Consider the following 27,510-nt stretch of genomic DNA (forward strand, 5'->3'; position numbering starts at 1 on the left):
TTGGTGATGTGACAAAAGAGGTTAGAGTGTAAGTTATCTATGCGATAAAGAATTGTCAAACTTGTAGAGTTTAATGACATTATCAATTTAGAATCCAAGATGATCTACAAGTAACCATTGTTGTGGGAGAGGTTGCTAGCCGAACTTCCATAGTGGTGTCAAATCTTTGATGGCTGTCTATATAAAACTGAATATAAGACGAGGTGTACAACCAGGTGTCGTGGTGTAGTTGGTTATCACGTCAGTCTAACACACTGAAGGTCTCCGGTTCGAGTCCGGGCGACGCCATTTTCCTTTTACGCTTTCTCCATATTTCTCTTTTTCCCCCATCATCAACAGTATCCTTTCAATTCCCTGTCAGTTAAAATAAAAAAAAAATCCCCCGACATTTTCCTTTTTAAGCAACTGTTTTCCGTTCAGTCAACTGAAACATATGTGATTCTACTATTAGCCTTACAATATCCAAAGAACCTGCAAAGCAAATCGTATGCATATATACTATCGGTTACAACTCTATTACTGATCTGTGCTTTTGTCCGACAACAATAACAATTTCATGGAAAGAAAGTACAACAATAGAAGCCGTGTTAAAGCAGACTTAGCCTGTATACTACGGAAATCATGGTATCATTTAAGGTTATCAGTACGACATCCTGCCAGGGTTCCGATATGGGATGCAATCGTGCTAACGGCAGCGAGTCCTGAACAAGCTCAGCTGTATGAATGGCAACTCAATCGAGCCAAACGTATGGGTCGTATCGCTGATTCCACAATTACCCTTGCTGTTCCTGATCCACGTGGACAGCGAATCGGTTCTGGTGCTGCTACTCTTCATGCTATTTTGGAACTTGCTAAACATTATCAACAGATTGATCTCGATTCTCAGGTACTGATTTTGATGCAATGCTTTTGAGAAATTGTCTAGATCCCACTTTGTGGGATTTCACTGGATATGTTGTTGTTGCTGCTTGTAGCTCCCTCTGTCTCCCAATTTATGTGGGTACATTTTCTTTTTTAGTCTGTTCCAAAAATGAATGTTAACCTTTTATATTTAGAAATAATTTAACATGATTTACAGTCACACATTTATCTAAGGCTTGTGGATCACAGATTTCAAAAGTCTTTCTTAAACTTCGTGCATGGACGGAGTATCTTACTTTCCTTTTTGGTCTATCCCGAAAAGAGTCTCTTTTTGTGTTTAGTGAGTTGACAATTCAAATATCTTACATGATAAGTTTAAAACCACATGATTGAAAGACATTACACACATCTTTAATAAAGGACCACAAGATTCAAAAGTCTCGTTATTTTTTAAACTCTGTGTCCCGTTAAACTAAGACACTTAAATTGGGATGGAGGGAGTATTAAAATTTTAAGGATAGATTCGGGGTTTAAAGGCACGTGTATATATATGCTCCCTTTATTCCAATTTATGTGATACTTTTCGTTTCCTGAGATTCAAACAACATGAACTTTGATCAATATTTTAAGACGTATTTTTTTCACCAAATTGATATGAGAAAAGTTGGAACTTATAGTGCTTGTCATGTAGTTTTCAAATATATAAATTTTAATTTCAAATATTGAGTTAGTCTAATCCAATTTAGCTTCAAAATTTAGTCAAATTGACTCTCGAAAAGCGGAAAGTATCACACAAATTGAGACTGAGGGAGTATATCCTCAAATTTTTCTTTAATTTTCTTATTTACACATGGACAGTCTTAGTTTGAGATGATGTGTACACGTGTGTTTACTACTTGTATGCAGAATCCGGCTATATTGTTTAGTGGAAGGTGTTGGGGAAACACCTTCCCTTTTCAGGCATTGTCACTGAGCCTATTTATTTGAGATACATTGGGCCAAATTCCTTTATTCAAATGGATCATAACTGAAGCTAATGCTTCTTTATTACAACCCCATAGTTTATCGCTAATTCCCATTTGTTTCTCTAGTTCAACATTCAGTAATGACATTTGAATTAAAGCGACATTTTGTTATTTACCTGTGATACCTCCAAATGCTTTGGTTATCATTGGGCATACTGCGCCAGTTTTTGCACACTTTATCCCACCAATCTCCATCCAGAATCTCTGTCGAATATGAGCTTAGAAAGCTTAGTTTGATATAAATTTGAAGCAAGTCATGAGTCTATACAAGATAAGCACATGCATTTTGAGAATTAGGTAAATTTTATATTCCCTTGAGAGGATTCTCAGGTATCTCCGTTAGATGAAAAGAGGATGAACATTGCTCTTGATGTCATTGTTTGAATACCTAAGCTAATTCTTGATTTAAAATAGATCAGTAAGCCAAGTTCTAATTGCATACTGGTTAAAGACCAGTCATGCAAGTGTTCTTGCTATTTTTTTTTGGGATATCAATATATCATTTATCTTCCATCAGCAGGGAACAGGTGTAACTTTGTAAGTGAATTACTTGTTTCTCTTTGGTGCAGTGCGGAAGTTCTCAGGCAAAAGAACCTTGTCCGTCATTTTTTGACTTGATTGCCAAAAAACACATCTTATTACTTCATGCTGGAGGTGATTCTAAACGGGTACCATGGGCAAATCCTATGGGAAAAGTGTTTCTGCCACTTCCTTATTTGGCAGCTGATGACCAAGATGGGCCAGTTCCCCTTCTCTTCGATCACATCCTTGCTATTGCATCTTGCGCAAGACAAGCTTTTGAAAATGAAGGTTTTTAACCCTATCAAATAATCAGCATGCATCATCAGTGATACTTATTTTCAATAAGATAATTGATTATTTTGCTTATATTCTTATTCTGTTAAAAAACATTGCCTATATTCTTACGTGTCAACTTCTCGCTAACATACTGGGGTATAATTGCTGTTTCTTTATGAAACACCATATTGAGCAGAGTCTAAGCGTTTTTGCAGGTGGGATGCTTACAATGACTGGAGATGTTCTTCCTTGTTTTGACGCCTCAACTATGGTTCTGCCGAAGGATGCATCCTGCATTGTGACTGTCCCTATTACTCTGGACATTGCTTCCAATCATGGCGTTATAGTGGCAGCAAAATCTGGGATTTCAAATGATACTTATTCCATCAACTTGGTGGAGAATCTGCTTCAGAAACCTTGCTTGGATGAGCTTGTTAGGCACCAAGCTATTCTGGATGATGGTAAAACTTTGCTTGATACTGGAATAATAGCAGTTAGAGGTCAGGCATGGCTAAATCTAGTAAAACTTGCCTGTTCGAGCCAATCAATGATTTCAGAACTTCTGGAAAGGAAAAAAGAGGTGAGTGATCATTCATCAGTGGCTTTACTCAACTCTTTTTTTGATTTTCAAGTACCAGTATGTAACACCTGGAAATGTTTACTGTTCTCTAAGAAGAAGTATTCTACACTGATCTCAACAACTTTATCATACTAGATAGTTGACACTTCATTTGATGTGCAGAGGTGTATTTTTTCACAATGGCATGCTTTTCTTAACTTTTCATACATCTTTTCGAGTTTAAGGCCAAAGAGTGAGTTATTAAAATTTTCATTTTCGAGTTTAAGGCCAAAGAGTGAGTTATTAAAATTTTCATTCGCCTCTCGGTTAAATGTTTTGTAGTTTTGGCAAAAGCACTTCAAGTAACTGAGTGCAGAGGCATTTGAGTCTTTTAAATATATCTTGTCCTAGGATTCTTTGCATATATAGGTGGAGATGTACTTGGTAGCTAGTTTCTGAAGATGCAATAATGGATGTTTTAATATAGCATGAACATATGCCCTACCTCTAACTTGGTTTTTATTTCAGCCTGTAAGATGACAAAGGTTTAATATAGCATGAAATTTGCGCATCTTTAACGTGTTTTTTGTTTCCTCCATCTCTGATGTACGCTTAACTCCCTAACGACTTTTGCTATTTCATCCCGTATATTGAGTCTAAGAGTGATCATCATTCTAAGCTGAGCTTTTCCTTTGTTTTTCATTTTTTTCTTCGGTTCCATTTTGACGCTTGTCATAAAACTTAGTTTGAATCCGGATGCTATTTGACATACAGCCATTTCAGTAACCTATTGGGGTAGCTTTTGTTGTTTCTCATTTAATCAAAAGTTTAACATACCTTAGCCCCTATGTTGCAGAAAATTGTTGTCTTTCCTGCAATGCAATAGTGACTGTACTTCTACTTTGTTTGTATTGGCGCACTGAAAAGAAGCTGTTACTCTTCCAGTTATTGGAAGTCATCGTTTGGTTTTGTTATTTACATTCAAGTGGGCCTTGATCTATGTAGGTGAGTTGCTTTTTTGACTTCTGTAATTGGGCAGATGAGTTTGTATGAGGACCTTGTAGCTGCTTGGGTACCAGCAAAGCACGAATGGTTGCGATCCCGCCCTTTGGGTGATGAACTTGTCAACAGATTGGGAGAGCAAGAGATGTTCAGCTATTGTGCTTGTAGGTTGAATGCTGTTGACTGTGTAATGATGTTAGTAATATCCTAAGTCGTTGCATATTTTCAAAGTCTGCTTCCTTGTTTCTTGTCCTTTTTCAATTCAGGCTTCTTACTTAAAATTATTATGTAGATCTTTTACTTAGATAAAAAGGGTTTAATCCAAATTTTTTGGACAAATAGCACTCTTTGAAACATATTCCAAAAATACAAGTCATGGGTTGATGAAGAGACTGTCTTGATGAAATCACTTAGTCATATAGTGACTTTGTTTTAATGGGAATATCCAAGTGTTAAAGTCCTGAAATATATGGGATTGCTTATCCATCTTAGACTCAATTTGTAAGTGACTGTACCAAAATCCATTAATGCATAAGCGACGGTCTGACATAACTTACATTAATGGTTCAGAAGTCACTTAACTAGTTAAGTGGATCTACAATATTATATATATATATTTTAGGACTTTATGATTTTGAAATTCTAGAGGGATTTCACTGAATTAAACTTGGTTAAAGAATTATGGATCAAGACAGCATTATTCAAATAAAATATCTATTCTTGCACTCAATGGAAACGTTAACTGTGCACTTATAACGCTTGTGATACAAGTAAATTGAGTTTAAAACTAAACTAATCTTCTTTTCTTGAGTTTGATGCAGGTGATTTATTATTCTTACATTTTGGAACATCTAGTGAAGTTCTGGACCACTTGAGTGAAACTGGTGCTGGACTTGTTGGTCGTAGGCACCTGTGTTCTATTCCAGCAACCCATGTCTCTGATATTGCTGCCTCAGCTATTATCCTTTCTAGTAAAATAGAGCCGGGAGTCTCTATAGGAGAAGACTCTCTCATTTATGATTCCTCCATTTCGGGCGGTATACAGATTGGTTCCCAGTCTGTTGTTGTTGGTGTTAATGTGCCAGCAGCCAGTGATATGACAGAAAAGGTTTCATTTAGATTTATGCTTCCAGATCGTCACTGCTTTTGGGAGGTTCCTTTAGGGGAACGCACTGAGAGAGTTATTGTGTACTGTGGCCTCCATGATAACCCAAAGATTCCAATCTCAAATGGTACCTTTTGTGGGAAACCCTGGAGGAAGGTTTTAGATGATCTAGGCATTCAAGATACTGATCTGTGGACCTCAGAGAAAACTCAGGAAAAATGCTTGTGGAATGCCAAAATATTCCCTATTCTTCCGTACTTTGAAATGCTCACCTTGGCATCATGGTTAATGGGCTTGGACAACCAAAGAAATGAGACCCTGGGTTCTTCGTGGAAGCATTCCCAGAGGATCAGTTTGGAGGAGTTGCATAGATCCATCAACTTTCCACACATGTGTTTAGGTTCTAGTAATCATCAGGCTGATTTAGCTTCAGGGATTGTCAATGCTTGCCTTAACTTTGGCTTACTTGGGCGCAACTTAAGTCAGTTGTGCCAAGAGATTCTTCAAAAGGAATCAACTGGAATTGAAGTTTGCAAAGGATTTCTATCCCACTGCCCAAATCTTCAAGCTCAAAATTCGGCAATCCTTCCTAAGAGCAGGGCATATCAAGTTCATGCTGATCTTCTACGAGCATGCGGCAATGAAGAGATGGCACTTGAAGCTGAACAAAAAGTATGGGCTGCTGTTGCTGATGAAACTGCTTCTGCTGTGAAATATGGGTTCAAAGGTAAAAATGGTTTGTCGAAAGTTGTTACGAAGATTGACCAACTAAATCCAAGAACTGTGTTTCTTATGACATGTTATCTAATTTTTCTTGATCTATCTGACCGCAGTCTGGCGCTTCTTTTTCTTCACCCCCCACCCAACAAAAAAACACACACACACCATTCTTTTATTTGCAATGCTTTACTCCTATGGTGTAAATACAATTTCTTAATGAAATGCCATTTCTTTATCAGAAAACTTAGCAGGGTCTTCCAGTTGGTCTTCTATCGCAGCAAATCCCAGTAATACTAATGGTTGTTGTGATGAATCTTTCCACCATAAGACGGTGAAGATTGAACTACCAGTTCGAGTGGATTTTGTTGGCGGTTGGAGTGATACACCTCCTTGGAGTCTAGAGCGTGCTGGTTGTGTTCTAAACATGGCAATAACATTAGAAGATTCTCTTCCTATTGGCACAGTCATAAAGACAGAGAAAGGGACTGGGATATTTATTAGTGATGATGGTGGAAACCAGTTATCAATTGAAGATCTATCATCTATTACCCTTCCATTTGAAATCAGTGATCCATTTCGTCTTGTAAAATCTGCATTGCTTGTTACCAATGTTATCCATGAAAAGATGCTTCAATCAGTTGGGTTGCGAATCAGGACATGGGCCAATGTTCCTAGGGGTAGTGGCTTGGGAACTTCCAGCATCTTAGCAGCAGCTGTTGTTAAAGGGCTTTTACGAATTACTAATGGAGACGAAAGTAACGAAAATGTCACAAGACTTGTTCTAGTCCTAGAACAGCTCATGGGGACAGGAGGTGGTTGGCAAGATCAAATTGGAGGTCTATATGCTGGCATTAAATTTACTGCAAGTTTTCCCGGAATACCGCTGCAGCTTCAAGTCATTCCCCTCTTGGCTTCTCCTCAGTTAATAAAGGAGTTGCAGCAACGGCTTCTTGTAGTTTTCACTGGTCAAGTAAGTTGTGAACTGTTAACTAAATTAATCGGATTTGTCAGTTTTTTGTGTTTACGTTTGCATTTATCATGGTGCTCATGATTTTCCTGGTGGTTAATTCATGTCCAAGTCAGGAGCGGCTTAACGAAATTGGTAGCCTAAAGCCAAACCTTAATAAAAGATCTCAAGTTTATTCAATAAAGCTAGAATCTGCATGCGTGGCACGTGCGTCTCGTGCATCGTGTGTGACACGTGCATCCTGTGTGTCACACGTGTAGTCCGTGTCAATCAGTAAAAACCTTTTAGAATCACATATATATTGTTAAAACATGTGTTGAGGTATACACCAAAATTAAAAAGGAAATTAGTTCAAGTTCAAAATGATAAAGGATGATCCTAAATCATTGACTTAATAGTTACACTTAAAATTATAGGACATTGTTCAAGCTTATGAGATTGAAAAATTATAAACAAGAGTAGGTTGACTTATAAATTAGATAGACTTAATTGATTAAATGAACGGAGAAAATAATTAGGTAGATGTGGTAGATTAGCTCTTTGGAGGAAAAAAATAAGATTGGTAAAAAATAATTAGGTTATACCAATGGATGAGAAAGAAAGAAATTTATTAACTATTAGTATATAAATAGAAGATTAAAAATTGTATATAATAATGACTTTTGAGACCGAAAATTTTTCTAGGCCTAAAGCAAGTGCTTCACTTGCTTGAGAGTTAGTCGGCCCTGGTCCAAGTTTACACCCATTACAAACCGATTACTCTCTTCATCCCAAGTGTCTTAGTTTGACTAGGCACGGAGTTTAAGAAATAAAGAGAGACTTTTAAATCTTGTAGTCCTAAATTAAAGATGTGTATAATGTACTAAAATGTCCTTTGAATCTTGTGGCTATAAACTTACCACATAGGATGGTTGATTTGTCAACTTACTAAACATATAAAAGGACACTCTTTTTGGAACAGACCAGAAAAAAAGAAAAAGTAAGACACTTAAATTGGGACGGAGGGAGTACTACTTATATTCTAGAGTTTTATCAATTTCAGCTGTTGACAATGTATATGCAGGTCCGACTTGCACACCAAGTGCTGCATAAGGTGGTTACTCGTTACCTTCGACGAGACAACCTGCTTGTTTCCAGCATCAAGCGCCTCACTGAACTTGCAAAGATTGCTAGAGAAGCTTTAATGAGCTGCGACATTGATGCCCTTGGGGATATAATGCTGGAGGCATGGAGACTGCATCAGGAGCTGGATCCTTTCTGCAGCAATGAGTTTGTTGATAAGCTTTTCGAATTTTGTGATCGCTATTGCTGTGGGTACAAGCTTGTAGGTGCAGGCGGTGGAGGTTTCGCCTTGTTATTGGCAAAAAGTGCCGAGTCAGCTGAGGAACTGAGACGTTCACTCACAATTAATTCTGACTTAGATGTGAAAATCTATGGTTGGAAAATCTTCTTGGAGAACTAGCTGAAGTTATTCTATCAGTTAATTACTAGTACAGAACTCAATTCTTTGATCTGTATATTTGAGGATGCATACACATACCATCGTACCAGTCTGCAAGTACAGTTTTACTGAGAGATGCAAATATGAGAGAGGTAAAAGTAGTATCTATGCAAATGTACCACGTTCCTGATGTATTTCTAGATTTCATGAACTTCAGAAGGTCTACGTTCTTTCAACGCAAATTATCAGATATCTAGTTTACCTGGGCACACACATTATGGGTTTGATTTGGTTAGAAGAAATGGATTCTTTCTTGGAAGTTGGAACAGAATTGTTGTAGTTACATTAAATTATGAATTGTGAATTGTTGTACTGCCATAGCGCTGATTGAAATGCTAGTAATGGAACTGTAAACTTTATTTCTTTCTCAATGACGTATATGCGTTTCGCATTTCTACTTCTAATGAACCAACTCAAAATAGTTATGTAAGAGCAAGGAATCAAATTCTTAGAAGGAATGCAAAAGCCACTCCTTCCTTTCCGAGTTTGACAGTATTCATTTAGTTTTATTTGTCTAGTAGTATAATCTTTAAAACTATTCTTGGCGTGTCCAAGGGACAAAAAATTGCATTTGCTATGGTCTTTGGTTACAAACATGAAAAAGTCAATCCCTAAGAATCTGATACTCCTCTTTGCATTTACAGAAAATTTCACTTGGATCTCCGCGACTTTTGACAATTTTAGGTCCCCTTTATCCAAACTTTTAAAAGTAAAAACACCCTGTAGCCTTTACATTGACCATTCACCCAGTTTATCCTTGTACACAAAGAAGGTTGCACAATATACTACTCCCTCCGGATCAAAAAAAAAAATCCCTTTAGCCATTTGCACACCCCTTAAGAACATATTAACTCCTAGACAAAAATAGATAATTTAATTAAACTACCCTAATTAAATAGGCATTGAGATTTGATCATATAACATTTAATAAGAGGCAAATCTGAAAAAACAAGGTTAATTCTTTTTTGATTTGATAAGTGGACCCTTTTTTTTTATCCAGAGGGAGTAATACTCAATATCAAATGGATTTTAAAAAATCAGGACTCTCTCATTATTATTTTAAATGAAGAGATGAGTGATGTTTTTTTTTTTTGGATGAGTAATTAGGATTCAGGAAGGTATTACACAATCACACGGAAGTTCACTTGTATATTTAATGTTAAAGGAAAAAAAGCAAATCATAGATTAGTTCCAGGGAAAATTTACTGTGTAACGGTGCATGCATCATGTTTAAATTTTAATTTAACTCTAAGCATCAATATTGAACATTTTTACAAAAGGGACTTAGAACTTTTTTAGGTTGTGATTTAACATCCATTTTAAAAATAAAAATAAAAAATTACCTAGTTTATGTATAAATTCATACTCCCTCTATTTCAATTTATGTGAACCTATTTTCTTTTTAGTCCGTTAAAAATGAATGACCTTTTTCATAATTTAGAAACAAATTCACTTTATGAAATGATTTACAGCCACAGAAATATTCAAGACTTATTTTGAACCACAAGTTTCAAAAGTTTCACTCTTTTTTAAATGTTCAGTCAAATGGATTCACATAAATTGAAATGGAGGGAGTAGTATTTTGTTTTAATATGCAAATCGATGAAGGTCAAAAAAGAGACATAATTTGGTAGGGCAGTTATGCTCAGTGATTTCCACTCTGAGCCCAGCAGTTGAAAAGGAGAGGGTGGGGGGTAGAGAGAAAGCAATATCCAAGAAACAAACATGCAACATCATAATTGTTACTATTGATTTTATTTATTTGTTCAATATATTTATTACATTAACTTTCATCGGTAATGTTTTTCGAGTAGATGCTTCGGTGATCCTATCACATTCTACCACGTCATCTTGTCTCCATTATGAAATACGTACACTTCTTTATTTAATCTTTTTTTTTTTTAAGTGGGGTTGTCTTAGAATTGTTAAAGATTGCAACTTTATTCCAAGGAAGTACATTTGCATTCTGGAGAAGAAAAAAATGGGGTTGTTGACAAACAGAGTAGAGAGAAATGAGATCAAAGCAGGAGACCATATCTATACTTATAGAGCTGTTTTTGCTTACTCTCACCATGGTAAAATTCACAATGCCTCCTTTTTTTAGTACACTTAAACAATAAATTTATGAAAATTCCATTTTAATCTCATCTGTTTTGTAAATGTGGGTTCTTGTAAATGTATTTATTTACTACTATTTGGTTGCTTTCTTCCTTGTTATTGTGCAAATTGCTGCTCCTTAAAAGTTTTGAGTCTTTATAGTCCACTGTTTTTATCCTAAGTTTTCTCCTCCATTTTTTTTTTCTTTATTGTGGTCCTTGATTTAATTTCTTCATTTTTTTAGCACACATAAAGAAGAAATTTATGAAAATTTTGTGTATCTTCCATTTTAATTTCATCTCTTCTGGTTCAAAAGTGATGATCTTTGATGCATATTTGAAAGCTGAAATGTGGGTTGTTGTAAATTTACTACTCCCTCCGGATCAAAAAAAGTGTCCACTTAGCTTTTTTTTCTTGGGTCAAAAAAAGTGTTCACTTATTAAATCAAGAAACAATTAACCTTATCTTTCCAGATTTGTCCTGCCACTATTAAGTGTTATGTGATCAAATCTCAATGCCTATTTAATTAGGGGTAATTTAGTCAATTTACCTTTTTTTTTTTTCCTTGGAGTGAGTAGTATCTCAAGAGACGTGCAAATGGCTAAGTGGACTCTTTTTTTGATCGGGGGGAGTATATTTACTATTTGGTTGCTTTCATCTTTTTTCTTCCTTGTATTGTGCAAATCCTTGCTGTGTAAAGTTTGAGTCTTTTAGTCCACTGATTTTATCTTAAGTTTTCTCCTCCAATTTTTTCCTTTTATTGTAATCCTTGATTTAATTTCTTCTTTATTTCTTTTTGTGTTAAGTCTTTGATTTGGTTCTGAACACAAGATTTGTGTTTTCATAATGAAGACAAATTCCTCCAATGTGTTTTGAGATTATTTAATCAAGTGCTAGCTTTTATTTACTTCCCTTTGTTAATTTGAGTTCTCTCTTCTCTGACCCTCAAATTGTGTATAAATTTCCTGCATTGGAAAAAAAAAACAGCTTGTTTTGTTGTGTTTGACAATAAATAGCTTATTCTGTAATGGAGGTTCATGTTTTTATATGGCTTCAATAATGTACATTTGCTTCTGAGAGGCTGTTTTATCTGATAAATTCAACTACTTGAAACTTTTCTGTTTCACTCGGACGTAGTGGTGTGGCACTGATCAAATTAGACTAAAATAGGTATTGAAGGTGTCGCTTACACCATCAGCCAGTTCTCTAACCACTGAATTACATCCTATCAAAATCGGGTTTACCAGATGTAGCATTCAGGGTTTCCTTTTATTAGATGGATGTGCTTGTCTATTTTATAATACAAATCCATACGTGCAAAGGAAATAATGGTTTTAGTACTGTTAGTGCTGAATTGATAGCTCTGGAAGCTGTTTCCGGAATTCAATGAGGCGGGTGACAATAATATGGCAACATTTGACAAATGATAATGCACACTAAAGACCATGAAGCCAGTGGTGGAGCAAGGATTTTCGTTAACGGAAGTCAAAATATAAAGAAGTAAATACACAAAAAATTGAAGGGGATTCACAATATAGTATCTATACATAATTTTTTTTACCTATGACACCAGTTGGACGAGGGTGGCTCCGCCACAGGATGAAGCTACTTTTAATTTTTGTTGCACAAGTGATTACTTGTTTGTGCATTGGCTTGCAAGGTTCAGAGCAGGCCTAAAGATATGTCCTTAAGTTTTTCATTATATGCTTTGCATGCTGCGGTCTCCTTGTTGTTGCTTTCTTTCTAAAATTTGATTTATACTTATATGGATTCATCCAAAATTCTTGTTACAATCATGATGTCTTATGTGTACTTGGGTCAACTCTTAAATGCCTCAAGACTTCTTGCGCCTTGATTCATGATGATTGGTCTCTTTTTCATGTGGGCATAAATCTGGTCTCTGCAGGCTCCTTTTCTTATGTTTTTTCTTCACGACTATCTTGTCACACGTTGTTGTCTCGGAGTGATTAGGGGAGTTAGAAGACACACAATTGAACTCTTAAAGTTGACTCTGCATGCCATCTATACCTTAGGACAATAATAACTGGAAAAGCTAATTATACCTACACACACAAAGAGACCTGTAATATCATGTGTATGGAAGTACTTTGCCCTTATTGAACTATTTAAAATATTCCGTCATAGAAGCTTTGATGTTGGTTGATCAAAAATGACCCTTCTTAAAAAGAGTTCTTTTTCCTGTGAGTCATGGTTACTAAGACATACAAGTTACCGCTTGAGTATCTGCTGGTTCATATTTCATAGTGGTCCAATTTATCATACTGTTTGGACTAGTAATAAATGGTGAGTTGCAATTCTCTTCCCAAAAACTAGTAGAGAGACAGTCATCATATTTCAGAAGTCTTGGCTTCTAAGCAATTTGGTGTGACAGGTATTTTCGTTGGCGGAAGCAAAGTGGTTCATTTTACACAGGTCGAGGACTCTTCTGATGCTGCTGATGAAATATCAGGCCTTTCTTCGTCCTGCCCAATCTTTCCTGATTGTGGATTTAGGCTTCCTAAAAGTGGTGTTGTTCTTTCTTGTCTGGATTGCTTTCTCCGCAATGGTTCACTCTACAGCTTTGAATATGGAGTAAGCCCCTCCATTTTCCTTTCCAAAGTGCGAGGGGGAACTTGCACTACTGCTTTGTCAGACCCTCCAGATATGGTTATCCACCGATCAATGCATCTTCTTCAGAATGGATTTGGGAACTATGATGTGTTCCAAAACAACTGTGAGGACTTCGCTTTGTATTGCAAAACAGGTCTTCTGACACTTGATAGATTGGGAGTTGGACGAAGTGGACAAGCTTCTTCTGTCGTTGGTGCTCCTTTAGCTGCGCTTCTTTCCTCCCCCTTGAAGTTGCTGATTCCTAGTCCTGTTGGCGTGGCCACCGTTACAGCAGGAATGTACTGTATGAGCAGATACGCTACTGACATTGGTGTTCGAAGTGATGTCATAAAAGTTGCAGTCGAAGACTTGGCTGTAAACCTTGGCTGGGGAAGCAGCAACGAAGGAGCCATTGTGGAACATGAAGGTTCTAATCACCTACTTGACAGGTGACATCATTCTCACTGTATTGCGTAGGAAATGCTATTGATGTTAGATGTTTGTGATAATTAGTCTAGTTGACTTCTTGTCATAACCATTCTGGTCCAGGAACTGCCATTTGGCTATCCATGTGTGGCACCATATCCGATGTACATTAATAATATAAGTTATTGGTATTGGTTTGTTATCCTGTGTACAAAGATATGTCTTCACATTTTCTGAACAAGTCATTTTATCATGTTGCCAAATTTTGGTACTCCCTTCGTTTTATAATAAGTGGTGTTTTTAGCTTGGGCACACCCCTTAAGAAAACTACTCACTCCTAGAAAGTAAGAAGTGTTTTTACTAACTTACCATTAATCAAATGCCTTGAAAAAGAAGTAGCTCTTTAATGGTTCTTGGTTATGTAAAACTTCATTAATTTATAAGGGTAAAGTTGGAAGAAAATATCAGCGCCTTCTTGACTTTGTGAAACACACTGAAAAGATGGACTTGCTGTAGATTATCAGCTGAATAATGTTCTCCTTCCCCTGCCGCACCTCCCTCCTTTATCGACCCCATTTTCCCTAATGGTTGGGGAAAGCATTTCCTTATTTGAATTTGACAGGCAAGAACTCTGCTGGGTTCATAGCAATTTCTGGGATGAAACCCAGAGATGAGAAGTATGCCATGGACTCCATGTCCTTCCCTTAGCAGAAAGGATAACCTTCTGATATCAACCAACAAATATTTCACCTCTGATCTATCAGCAAGAATGTCCATTTCTGCTTACCAACAGATTTTCCTTACCAAAGAATTCTTATATAAACATATCTAGCTACGCACGATTCCCTACTTATGATTTTTTTGACGAGTGAGGTCACTATAGTTTTTTGGTTGAATTGCACTATAAGGGGTTCACATTTTTCTCTCTGTTTCAACCTAGAGTTGACAGGGTAAAAGTAGAACCAGGAAGTATTTGTGCCTCCTTAGCAGTTTGCCTTTTGGCAACGAGTCAGAGATGCATAAAGCATACGTAAAATAAAAATTCTAACTTTAAAAGTAGCTTAGATATAAACTGCTAAGTTAAAAAAGATAACCCGCTGCTGTAGCTTTGGCACTTAATTTCTGAAGTCTGACATCTAATTAGGCCATTGGCTTTTGGGCCACCACTGAGTGAATTCCACTTGCAAAAGCAAGAGAAAGATTTACTATAATATTCAGGATTTGTGATCTTGGAATGCACTTGGCAGTTTGTGCATGCTGCTGTCATGCAGCGTAATTGCCTTAGATCTACATATCTCTCGATTATATTCTGCTCAATTGTAAGAAGAATAAGAGGGTGAACCCTGTGCAACCTTTATTTATGTTCTCATAAAGAGAATTACGTTATTTAAACTCAAACTAATGTCATGACAGATTCTTATTGACTAACAAACTCAAATAGCTTAGTTATTCTCATTGTATCATTTGTATTTCTACTAACTAGTTAAGCTTGCGCAAATGCATTTGTGTCAACAAAAAAGTTCAGAGTATGTAAAAACATGGTTCTGTATCCTCTGCGCTTATTTCAAGAGTAGAAAAATGGAGACAGAGATTAGAGATAGAGAGAGAGATGCAGCAAAAGAGAAGGAGAAAGAAAGTTCATCCTATATTCCCTCAAATGTCCCTACTGTAGTAATGACAGTCATCTGTTTTCTGTACAATATGCAGTTTATAGTGACAGATGCCTCATAAAAGCGGGGAGCCTGTCAAATCCCCACCAAGTTCAGTTCATCCTCTAATGGTAATTAACTCAGACTTTTTGAACAGTTGTCATTGTTACTTCATGTCCATTACCATCATTTCCATTTAGTTTTGTCTGAGTTTGTTTGGACTTCTTGCTGCTTTCATCTCTGAATTCTGCTTGAGTTGCCAGTTCTTTGACCTCCTCTACAATCCCTTCTATTCTTGATGCTATTTCTACGAGCAGTGATGTTAAAGTGGCCATGTGAACAATTTCCAGGAGCGATAAAGCAGTAGGTTTCAAGCAAGGCTCTTGTGTACCATTAGGTGGCTCGTCAGTTGCGGGATCTGGGGTTGGTATATGCTGGTAACTTGGGAAGGTCTTGAGGGCATTTTGAAGTCCTTCGACCGAAGAATTCATTTCATCAACAAGTATATCTAGCTTTGTTGAATTTTTCATCATTTTTATCATACTCGACAGCTCTTTTAGCACCTTGGAGGAGCTAGTACCTAATCTCATGCAGATATCGTTGAGAGGCTTCTTAAGGAACTCAGGAGTCTGTGGCACAAGCAAAATAAGAATGATTTTAGACTCAAATACTATCTTAGCAGAAAAAGATGCCAGCAAGACTTGTTTAGATAGCTAGGAACTTTTGAATATGAGTGCTTTTTACCTCAGTATTGGAGTTGATGCCACCATGGAGGGTCTCGATGCAATAGGCACAGCTTCTCATTGAAGCTCCAACCTTGAGGTACTGTTTCCATGGATGTCGGAAATTGAATTTTCCATGTGCTGGCTCCCATCTAGCAAAATTGGCCTGTCGTAAATATAAGAGGTTTAGTTTATCTTCTATTAGCTAAACAGGAGAGAGATTTGATAGATATTACGTGAATCATTATCGGAGAAAGTTGATTACTAACCATGGATTCTTCAGCAGCCTTAGAATTAAGTACACATTTGTAGCCTTGCAGTCTCTTACTGGAATCTTTCTCATTTGAATGATTGCTGCTATCTAATCTGAAGTTCTCAGCAGCATATCCTGAAGTTCAAAAAGAGTATTAATTTCTTCTGTCTTTGAGAGCATAAACTGATGGTATCATTATTCAGTTATCTAATGTATATTACCTTCCAAGGAATGAGCAAGTTTTTCCAGGTTACTACTAATGAGATGATGCAGCTCAGTACCGGCCCATACAGGACAAAGAATCGTGGTAATTAAAATACAGATGGAGGCCCCAATAGCAATTGTGGAGAACCTTTCATGAGCCAATTCAACCAACTTATCAACGCGATAGCCTGACACTGACACTAAGCTGAAGGTAAGGATGAAGATCATGGCACCATAGTCAAATCGCGCTTTTATTGTAGGTATAAACCGAGAAAAGGTTGCTGCAGCAGCTGCAAGGAACATAAGTGTAAAATATGTGAGGTCCCCATCCATAGGCATTTATCAAACAGCAATCGGCAACTAGTAAAAGTTTTCATAAACATATATAAGAAACTGTTACATACCTAAGAGAAAAACTGAAGCTTGGAGAATAACAGGTTCAAATTTATCCCCAGCTTGACTTGCAACCCAATGAACACCAATTCCTAGAGATCCAGCTAGACATGTTCCAATAGCTCTATTTACACACTTATAAAGTGTGGAACCTGCATGCCATTTGACTCCAAATCAATACTCTCATGCACAATGAATTAATAAAAGGATAAAACGGAGAAGAATTATAGGTGTGACATAGGAAAACTCACCTACAGTGTACTCAAAAACAACTATAACTGTCATAACTGCCCACATAGCATTTCCTCCAACACCATCATACAGAGGCCTCATGTAGTAAAACACTGACACAATGGAAAGAGCCAGTCCTACTTTGAGGCAATGAATAACCTTTTTTGGCTCATTTACAGCTAAAGTCCACGCCTTCTCAAAAAAGTCCTTAATGTTTAAAACAATCCCCATAACTAAGCTCTGGAATCTACTGAAAAATCTGCATGTTTGCCTGGACTCTGGCGCTAAAATTCGCGATGAGCCACTAGGCATGTTCACCCTCCATTCCAAGCTTGCAGGCACTTCATTTTCCTTAACCATTTTGTCTAAAATTTTCTTTTGTCTGCTAAAGACTCAGATTGATTTGCTTAAGGTTGTTTGAGAAGGACTGCTGTGGATGGAGACTTTAAATTACTATGTGTTTTCTGGAGTACTTGTAGAGCTTAATAAGTTATCATGAACTGCTGGTCAAGTATGTCTTAATAATGCACGCATCACATACTTATACTCATGCTCCAAGATTTGATTTGTACGTTTTGTAGGATTGTACGGGAAACTTTATATTTGAGTTGGGAAGCTCAGGCATTTTTTGTTTTAAAAAAATAGTGGGCATTAATTTGATATTCATATCTATTCCTAGTGCTTGTCATAAGAACACACCTGCAGTGTGCCTAAAAACTAACATATCAAACTTTAGTGGAACCGAATGTAGAACGTCATTCAGTTGGTTTTTATTTTATATTATTTATCGACTAAGATTATCTTCATACCTTGATTAGGTTATTATCGCTCATATATAATCAAAATGCTCCTATTCCTTCAAATTTCTACATATATCAGAATTTTAAGAAAATTGCAGTAATGAGTTCACCCTCAGCTTGCATTCAATCAAATTCAGACTCCTTTTTCCCCTTTATTGTTTTTTCTAATTCTATCATAAGTTGTTGTAGTGCAATAATCGGTCCACCACAACAAAATGGAAACCAAAAAATTTGGATTCCATTTATTTTCCTTGTTGTCCTTCTTATCCAATATGTTATATATATATATATATACATGAATTTTTAATTTAAAAAAAAATGAAATTTCCCACTCTTCAGCTTGCCTAGACACATGATTAAAGCATCAAAATACTAATAAAAGCAAGAGTTCTTCAAAAATTTATGAGTTGATAATGAAATTCTTACGTAGAACACTTAATTATAATATGAAAATGCATTTGATTATATTGTCCTCGTCATTATGGTCTAAACTTTAAATTAATCGTGATGTATTATATCCAAAGTCTGATAAATTATTAAACTCTAATAGTTTTAGAAATAACCAGAAGAAAAAAAATCTGTTCCGCACTAAATATTATCTTTGTGTTTATGCTATATATCACCTATATATGTCTGGTTAGTGCATTATGTCTAGACAATTTGGAGAGATAGGAGTGACATTAGGAAATCTTTTCAACTTGCCGCTGACAAAAAAAGTAAATCGTCACAACTTGTGCATAAATCTCAAAAAATAAAAATTTAAAGAGTTCAGTTCACCCACAATGTAAACAAAAATTAAAAAAAATTACACAATTAGATCACTTATAAGGTAATTAATTACATTTAACTATATATATCTACGATAAGCATTAGCTGTAATTAAGATAATAATTAAAAATGATAACTAACCTGCTATAACATGTCAAATTATAGAGTTAATAGTTGAGGTGTGTTTTGATAAGTAGTTGGTGATAGTTCATGTAGGAAACTCACGAAAAAGCGGTAGTTCAGGTGTGTTTTTAACTATTAACTCTACAATAATAATAATTTAACATATTATAAAAGGTTAGTTATCATTTTTAATTATTATCTTAATTACAACTAAGGTAGTCAACTAGTCAGTGCTATATTATTACTTATATTCAAAAGGTAAATAGTCTAGAAATAGACCTAAAATAGAAAATTTGTTATGAAATTATGAATGTCCATTTCTCAAATATAATGCTCCTTCCACCATGTTAATGGTTCTCCCTTTTTCTTCCACCATGTTAATGGCTCTCCCTTTTTCTTCCACCATTTCATATATTAAATACATATGTATTACTATAAATAGAGGCATAAATTTTCATATGAGATACACTTGTAACACATTTTGGAAGAATAGTAAAAATCTCTCCTCTTTTGTCATTCTATTTCTATGGTTTTCATCCATTAATATTGTGACTCTTTTAGCTTCATTTTATAACACGTTAACGAGACTGCCGTTCCGAGCAAATACTTTAAAGCCTCGAAGGTATTGATTTTCTATTTTTCTTTACTAATGGCAAATCTTACCAAACGTGAATTTGTAGCTTTAGATATATCCGGAATACCTATATGTCTTGGATTCTTGACGCAGAAATTCACCTTAATGCGATGGGTCCGGCACACCATCAAAGATAAAAATGAGGCATCAAACCAAGACCGTGCCAAGGCAATGATATTCCTTCGCCATCACCTTGATGAGGACTTGAAAATGGAATATCTTTGTAAAGATCCTTACTCTATGGAATAATTTAAAAGATAGATATGTCTTCAAGATGGTCATACTTCCACAAGCACGTTTTGATTGGCTCCATTTAAGGCTACAAGATTTTAAATCTATTAAAGCATATAATTCTGCCATGTTTAAAATTATTTCTCAGTTGAAATTATGCGGTGAAAATATCACTGATCATGATATGCTAGAGAAAACATTTTCCACTTTTCTCCTCGAGTTGGAAGAATACCGAGAAATGAAGTTCAAGAAATATTCGATCTAATCGCACATCTTCTAGTGGCTCGAACAACATAATGAATTATTAATGAAAAATCATGAAAGCCGAATTTGAAAACGCCCCATTCCCGAAGTGAATGAGGCAAATTTTCGCCATTCTAGGCGTGGAAGAGGTCGTGGCCCCGGTCGTGGTCATGGCCGTGGTCAAGGAAGAAATTTTAATCATGATTCTCGTCTTGCACCAAATAATACCCTTCACCACCGGCGTGTAAAAGGAAGGATGAAAAGTATGGCCCGGGCAAAAGAAAAATTCGTAAAATAAATGCTTCCCGATGTGGAGGAAAGAGGCCCTTCGGTCACGTACTTGTCGTACGCCAAAGCATATATCAACTTCTCTCAAAGCGGCAGAAAAAGATGCCGAAACAAATTTTATTTAGATAATGTTATGCAAAAGCATTTCTTTGAACTCCCGAAGAAAAATAGATCATTTGATCGGTGATGGATCCGTAAAAACTTAGATATTTCATACGTGTCGTTTGCATGTGCTTATGTTTCCATGAAGTGTGTGTAACGCTTTGTTTAAATAGTAATATATGTAATAAAATGTGTGTAATGCTTTACCTAATCATAATATCTACTTCGATATTCACTTTATCTAATATTTCATTTTGAAGAATCTATGGAAATCCCTCAAATTTTATTTGGATCAATGACCAATCATGAAGATATTTGTGTGATTGATAGTGGAACAACACATACCATATTCAAAGATGAGAAATACTTTCTCACTTGCGTAGAAAAAGGGAAATATTAATACAATTTCGGAAATTCGAAATTGATTGAAGGCCACTGAAGAGCTACTATATTTACGACGGACGAAACTTGTTATAGAGGATGCATTATTCTCTTCTAAATCCCCAAGAAACTTGTTAAGTTTCAAAGATATCCGCCGTAATGGATATCACCGAGACATTAAACGAAATAAATGATGAATATCTTGCCATTACAAAGAATGTCTCCGCCGTAAATATGTTTTGGAGAAATTGTCAACTTTGTCTTCAAGTATTATGCAAAAATTAGTACAATTGAAGCACACTCGATCGTAAACCAGAAGTTTAATGATTCAAGTACTTTTTGCTTTGGCATGACCGTCACACGGATCAATAATGATGAGACGAATTATTGAAAATTCAAATGGGCATCCACTTAAGAACCGAAGATTCTTGAAAGTGGTGTGTTATTGTTATCGGGGTAAATTGATAGCTAAGTCATCACCAATGAAACACACACAATCTCCGCTTTTCTAGAGCGTATACACGGGGATATATGTGGACTATTCACCCATCTTGTGGGTCATTCGGATATTTTATGGTTCTAATAGATGCGTCTTCGAGGTGGTCTCATGTATGCCTCATATCGTCTCGCAACTGGCGTTTGCAAAGTTATTGGCACAAATAATACGCTTAAGAGCACGGTTCCCGCATTATCCTATTAAGGCTATACGTCTTGATAATCTCGGAGAATTTACATCCCAAACTTTTGATGATTATTGTTTATCAGTTGGGATAAAAGTTGAACATCCCGTAGCTCATGTTCATACCCAAAATGGCCTTGCTGAGTCATTTATTAAGCGTTTGCAATTGATAGCAAGACCATTACTTATGAAAACACGGTTGCCTACCCTTTGTTTGGGGTCATGCTATCTTTAAGCTTATTTCGACCGAGTCATTATAATAAATACTCCCCATCACAATTAGTATTTGGTCATGAACCAAATATTGCTCATCTAATCTTTGGTTGTCTTGTATATGTGCAGTTCTAAGATGGGCCGAAGAAGGTTAGGAATATATGTTGGGTTTGAATCGTCATTATTACAACCATTAACGGGAGATTTATTCATCGCACGATTTGCAGATTGTCGATTTGATGAAACAAATTTCCCACAATTAGGGGGAGAGAGAAAAGAAGAAACCAAAAGAGAAATTGCGTGGAAAGTTTCATCACTATCTCATTTTGATCCACGTAGCTTGAGGAGATCCAAAAGATCATCCACTTGCGAGAAAATAGCAAATCAAATGCCGGACGGATTTCTTGATTTGAAAAGAATAACTAAGTCGCATATCCTGCAGAATGTGCCTATTCGAATTGACGTTCAAAGGAATATACTAGTGTCATTAAAAAAATATTCTCCAAGGATAAAAATCCTAGAAAAAGAAATACAAACAATGATCGAATGACACTATGAAAGGATCTCATGAAGAGGTTCAAGATCCGATTAATCGATATTCCGAAGAAATAAGAACCCGAGACTCCGGTGAGTAAAGAACTATCATTAAGTTTCTTGGTGATGAGGTCAATTTGAATCATTCGAAAATTGTGGTGAATAGTGTTTTTGCATATAATGTTGCACTAAATATTATGAAAGGTAGTGAGGATCGGGAACCTCAATCCGTCGAAGAATGTCGACGAAGATATGATTAAATGGAAAGAAGCAATTCAATCGAATTGAATTCACTTGCTAAACGTGAGGTTTTTGGACTCGTAGTCCAAACGCCTAATGGTGTGATTGGCCACAAATGGGTCTTTGTACGGAAAAGAAATGAGAGAAATGAAATTGTACGATACAAAGCATGTTGCACAAGGATTCTCTCAAAGACCGGCGTTGACTATGAAGAAACGTATTCACCATTATGGATGCTATAACATTTCGATACCTTATCGGTTATTGTATATGAAACCCTTGAAATACATCGATGGATGTGGTTGCGTTACCTTATCTTTATGGCTCACTTGATAATGAAATTTATATGAAAATCCTGAAGGATATAAATCGAAGCATTTGGTTTAAAGTCTCTGAAATGTATTCAATCGATTACAAAGATCATTATATGGTTTAAAACAAGGGCGCATGTGGTATAATCGCTTAAGTGAGTACTTGATAAATGAAGGATATACAAATGATGCCATTTGTCCATGTTTTTATTAAGAAAACAAAATCGTGGTTCATTATACTTGTTGTTTATGTTGATGACATAAATCTCATTGGAACTTCGGAAAGAGCTCAAAAGGCGATTGAATATTTGAAGAAGAATTTGAGATGAAAGATCTCGGAAAGACAAAACTCGTCTTGGTCCGCAAATTGAACATTTCACAAAAGGGATCTTTATCCATCAATCTCGCATATATAGAGAAAGTTTTAAAACGGTTTTACATGGACAATGCGCATATTTAAGTACTCCATGATTGTTCGCTCACTTGAAGTGAGTAAAGATCCGTTCGACCTCGAAGAAAATGAAGAGCATCGAAGTACCATATCTTAGTGCAATTGGTGCACTTATGTATCTTCTTTGCTAACGCTACAAGACGACATAGCGTTATTGCTAGCAAGATATAGCTCTTCTCCTACACGAAGACATTGGAACGGAGTTAAGCATATATTGCGATATTTGAAGGGAACTAGCGATATGGGTCTATTTTATACAGATCTTGTTAGTTATATACGGTGTTATTTATCTGATCCACATAAAGCTCGATCTCAAACAGGCTATCTTTCATCGGAGAATTGCTATATCATGGCGATCCACAAAGCGGTCCATTGTTGCTAGAAATGCGAGATAATAGCTATTCATGAAGCAAGTAGAGAATGTGTGTGGTTGAATCAGTGATACATTCCATCGAGAGAAAGATGTGGCTTGAAATGTGATACGTATTATATGAAGATAATGCCGTAAATTTGATAGCTCAATTAAAGGAGGATTTATAAAAGGAGATAGAACGAAGCATATTTCACCAAAGTTATTTTTCACACATGATCTCCCGGAAGAATGGTGATATTGATGTAGTAGTTAGTGACAATGCATTTGTTCACCAAATCTTTGCCAACACAAGATGATATTTAAGATTGGAATGCGAAGACTCCGACATCCGAATCTTGGTCTTCGTTGAAAATACGCGTTGTACTCTTTTTCCTTAATCAAGTTTTGTCCCGTTGGGTTTTTCTTGGTAAGGTTTTTAATGAGGCAACTATACTAGATATGTGTACTTATTTCCTTAATCGAGGCTTTTTCCCACGAGGGTTTTTTCCCAATAAGGTTTTTAACGATGCACATCATCTATGGACATCCAAGGGGGAGTGTTATGAAATTATGAATGTCCATTTCTCAAATATAATGCTCCTTCCACCATGTTAATGGTTCTCCCTTTTTCTTCCACCATGTTAATGGCTCTCCCTTTTTCTTCCACCATTTCATATATTAAATACATATGTATTACTATAAATAGAGGCATAAATTTTCATATGAGATACAATTGTAACACATTTTGGAAGAATAGTAAAAATCTCTCCTCTTTTGTCATTCTATTTCTATGGTTTTCATCCATTAATATTGTGACTCTTTTAGCTTCATTTTATAACAAAATTTTGTATTTGGAAAATATTCCTCCAATGACTTGGCAGTAAAGTGAAATCATCTCTGCGTACTTATTAATACCTAAATTTAGGCCCTTCTGTGTTGGAAACAACATGACCTAATTCTGCACTACTACTAGTAGCTAGTGCCTTTTAACTCAAACTAAAAAGGCCCTTTAACTCTTCATATATTTAAATTTGATTTCATGCTCACTATAGTTATAAGTGCAGAATTTAAAAACATAAATGGTTAAAATATGGCTGACACACGCCGACAAATATCCCTCACATAAAAAAAGGGATCTGATTAATTATGTCCGTAAAATCAAGTTAATTATGTCTTCAAATTAGGTCATGAAGCACGACTCGCCTTGTGTTATCATGAATATCCCTCCTTATTAGTCTGCTAAACTATTTTAAGCTGATAAGTGCCCTCATCAGTTGGAGTTTGGAAAGTTTGAAAGGAACGTAACTCCACGTTACGCGAACAACAGCATATAATTTGAAAAGCTCTCTCAACTATCAAATTCTTAGTTTGTTACATTAACTTTTCATATTAAGTTCTCTATACATTGACATTGTTATTTTTATAAAATGACAATCAGGTCACTTGAAAGGTATAATTACACTTAATAAGCGGAATTAGCTAGTAATATGAAAAATAACCATGGGAAGTAAACTTTTACGGAAAGTTAAATTACACTGATAGTGTAAAAGTTTTATTATACCATTAGTGGATAAAATTATTTAAATCCTTTTATTTATATCATTTTGGCCATATCATCCCCTTTCTATAAATGAAAGAATATATAAAGGAAGATTCTAGAAACGGATGGGATTATTCTAAAGTCTCGGAATAATGGTTTTAGCCTATTTAATTAAATCAGTCAAATCATTTTATTTAGTGGATCAATATCGTAATGCTGATTGGAACCACCAGGCAAAACTGATTTTGAGGACCTAAAGGTTAAAATATTTGGCGCTTCAAGAAAAAAGTATATTTTTTTCTGTAAAAGGGAGATACGTACAAGCAAGTGCATATAGCATATGTGGCCATGCATCACCATGCAAGCAAAATTCTTTAGTGCTGTACAGCTTAGGGTTTGATGTGGATCTTTGATCAGGAAGCTCCTTTGTGCAACTTGACGGGTGGACCGATTATTAAATTGTTTTAGGTTATATATACACACACACATTTACAGTATAAAATTTTTGTTTAAAATATATATTGTTGTAGTTTAACATGTTAATTATAGGTGGTCAGTTGCTATTCTTATCAAGCTTCTAATTGAAACTTATTACATAAAAGTTATCAGCAATGACTAATTTATAAGTGACCTAACCGTGTAAAGATCTTGTCACCGCTAATGCATAGAATTTCATCTATATTTTAAGTTTAGAGTTTAACTAATATAATCGTGGAGGTAGAAGACCTATGGATCATAAACTTCTTTTCCTGTAGAAGAAACGATGACGGTATTTGGGGAATAAGGAAACTAAATATTATGCCAACAACCACAGTAATTAAAAGGATGGAAGCGCTATTCCGTTCGGTCATACGCACATCAACTGAATCATCCACAACGAATTAAAAATAATACTCGAAAAGGGACTGCGAGTCACCTTCTTAGAGCAATATTCTATTCTTCAAGAGAATAATGACCAAAAGACCTAACCTTTTCGCAGTATCAGCAGATCACCTTTACGTGATATAAATGTATCATCTTATTTATAAGATTAGTTTCTTCACTTTTATGGAGGGTTACCGGTAGATATCTTTTGAGTATTTTTCTATATAAGTGAAAACACTTAAAGTTATTCATATTCGAGTTACAGAACTAGTAGACAAACATGAAGAAGTATCACAAAATTAAATATGAGTCATGTTCGTTTAGATATGAACGAGAACGACATATGTATAATTTGGTTCATGCTATCATAGATCATATTTTAGCAGAGAGTTAGAAAGAGGTAACACGTTGTTGTCTTGTTGATAGTCCAGGTCCAGTGCCAAGTTGTCATAGCCGCATTTATCCGGCCCAAACACGTAGCCCAAATGCGTCAATCACTGTAAGGAATTTTAGTAGTGTTACTATCTGTATCTGCTATTGACATGTTGGACTTGGACATTTGTGAAATTATGATGGAAGAACTATTTGAGACGTATAAAACAATCTTACATAACTATGCAAGATGCATGAAGAATAACCAATTTCCGCCTTCTTGGACTTCGCTTTTTCAATCTGATGATTGTGGTTTAATTAGTTTTGGTGTCAGCTGTAAGCTCGAATAGATATAGTCAATTTATAATTCTATTACTTTCCTTTCCTCAATTTAATCAGAACTTTTACCAAATGAATTTCACAAAAAGTTTTAATAGTTACTGTTTGGTTACTGTATAGCATAATCAACTTTTAGTAGATAGTAATGTTCTCATAAATCGATTAACTCTCAAATGATTTTGTTAATCCCTTTATCTAAAAACAATCAGAATCAGTTAAAATTTCCAAACCAAATTGGGAAATAGGATAACAATTCAGAAGAAACTTAGTTTAAAGTTAATAAAATTGAATAATGAAGAAGAAAAGGAGGAGGAAGTACTAAGCACTTAATTAAGGGGTTTAGTTACTTGTGTTGGAGATTCCGCTAGATATTACTCATACAAATGCACATTTCCTTTTCTATGATTCCATAAAGAAAAATGTTCAATCAACTGCCAATTAATCAAGTTTGATTAATTTATATCTTTTTTTTTTCTTGGACGGATGACCCTCTTGGCACCGTCTGGCTCGTATTTTCCTTTTTGATTGACTTTTTTCGAGCGGGTGACCCTCTTGGCACCGCCTGGCTCGTATGACCCTTTTGTAGCCTTCATGACTAGATTGTGCAACATTTGTGGCGCTTTGTTCTTTTGTAGCCCTCTTGGCTCGATTGTGCCGCCCTTGTGGCGCTTTGTTCTTTTGTAGCCCTCTTGGCTCGATTGTGCCGCCCTTGTGGCACTTTATCCTTTGTATCCCTCTTGGCTAGATCGTACCGCCTTTGTGGCGCATTGTCTTTAAATCGGCCCTTTTGGCTTGGTTGTGCTGCCCTTGTGGCGGTTTGAAGCTACTACAAAATCTAAAATTAAACTTATCAGTAAACAAATGCAATGTAATTAGTTGGAAAGTCTTAGAGGTGGATAATCCAACTTAAAATAGCAACAAA

General features: G+C 35.8%; 3 protein-coding genes and 1 non-coding gene across 4 annotated transcripts; 3 read left to right on the forward strand and 1 right to left on the reverse strand.

The window, feature by feature from the left end:
• The first annotated feature begins 214 nt into the window (after positions 1-214).
• On the forward strand, positions 215-288 carry TRNAV-AAC (transfer RNA valine (anticodon AAC)). The gene has a single exon. It is a non-coding gene; the product is annotated as a tRNA-Val (tRNA).
• Positions 289-372: 84 nt separating this feature from the next.
• LOC132063750 (bifunctional fucokinase/fucose pyrophosphorylase) lies at positions 373-8,909 on the forward strand. The gene is made up of 7 exons (XM_059456454.1): positions 373-886; positions 2,456-2,696; positions 2,900-3,264; positions 4,283-4,409; positions 5,067-6,077; positions 6,310-7,040; positions 8,101-8,909. The coding sequence occupies exons 1-7, from the start codon at positions 557-559 to the stop codon at positions 8,497-8,499; spliced, it is 3,204 nt and encodes a 1,067-aa protein (XP_059312437.1). The 5' UTR covers positions 373-556; the 3' UTR covers positions 8,500-8,909.
• A 1,544-nt stretch (positions 8,910-10,453) lies between these two features.
• On the forward strand, positions 10,454-13,886 carry LOC132063752 (protein LEAD-SENSITIVE 1). The gene is made up of 2 exons (XM_059456456.1): positions 10,454-10,613; positions 13,028-13,886. The coding sequence occupies exons 1-2, from the start codon at positions 10,520-10,522 to the stop codon at positions 13,696-13,698; spliced, it is 765 nt and encodes a 254-aa protein (XP_059312439.1). The 5' UTR covers positions 10,454-10,519; the 3' UTR covers positions 13,699-13,886.
• LOC132063751 (aluminum-activated malate transporter 10) lies at positions 13,745-17,622 on the reverse strand. The gene is made up of 6 exons (XM_059456455.1): positions 17,144-17,622; positions 16,904-17,044; positions 16,517-16,789; positions 16,312-16,430; positions 16,065-16,208; positions 13,745-15,949 (listed from the first exon to the last, which is right to left on the reverse strand). The coding sequence occupies exons 1-6, from the start codon at positions 17,481-17,483 to the stop codon at positions 15,461-15,463; spliced, it is 1,506 nt and encodes a 501-aa protein (XP_059312438.1). The 5' UTR covers positions 17,484-17,622; the 3' UTR covers positions 13,745-15,460.
• Between the last annotated feature and the right edge of the window lie 9,888 nt (positions 17,623-27,510).

This window comes from Lycium ferocissimum, chromosome 7 (genome assembly GCF_029784015.1).
Source record: "Lycium ferocissimum isolate CSIRO_LF1 chromosome 7, AGI_CSIRO_Lferr_CH_V1, whole genome shotgun sequence".
In the NCBI taxonomy this organism is placed as follows: Eukaryota; Viridiplantae; Streptophyta; class Magnoliopsida; order Solanales; family Solanaceae; genus Lycium; species Lycium ferocissimum.

Bases quoted from the DNA above. Each gene is read 5' to 3' on its own strand.
- LOC132063752 (XM_059456456.1), top strand. From the start codon at position 10,520: ATGGGGTTGTTGACAAACAGAGTAGAGAGAAATGAGATCAAAGCAGGA. The intron at 10,614-13,027 runs GTAAAATTCACA...TTGGTGTGACAG, and splicing joins TTTTGCTTACTCTCACCATG to GTATTTTCGTTGGCGGAAGC.
- LOC132063750 (XM_059456454.1), top strand. From the start codon at position 557: ATGGAAAGAAAGTACAACAATAGAAGCCGTGTTAAAGCAGACTTAGCC. The intron at 4,410-5,066 runs GTAGGTTGAATG...AGTTTGATGCAG, and splicing joins GATGTTCAGCTATTGTGCTT to GTGATTTATTATTCTTACAT. The intron at 6,078-6,309 runs GTAAAAATGGTT...TTTCTTTATCAG, and splicing joins TGTGAAATATGGGTTCAAAG to AAAACTTAGCAGGGTCTTCC.
- LOC132063751 (XM_059456455.1), bottom strand. From the start codon at position 17,483: ATGGTTAAGGAAAATGAAGTGCCTGCAAGCTTGGAATGGAGGGTGAAC. The intron at 16,790-16,903 runs GTATGTAACAGT...TGTTCCTTGCAG, and splicing joins AGCTTCAGTTTTTCTCTTAG to CTGCTGCAGCAACCTTTTCT. The intron at 15,950-16,064 runs GTAAAAAGCACT...CTTGTGCCACAG, and splicing joins GCATCAACTCCAATACTGAG to ACTCCTGAGTTCCTTAAGAA.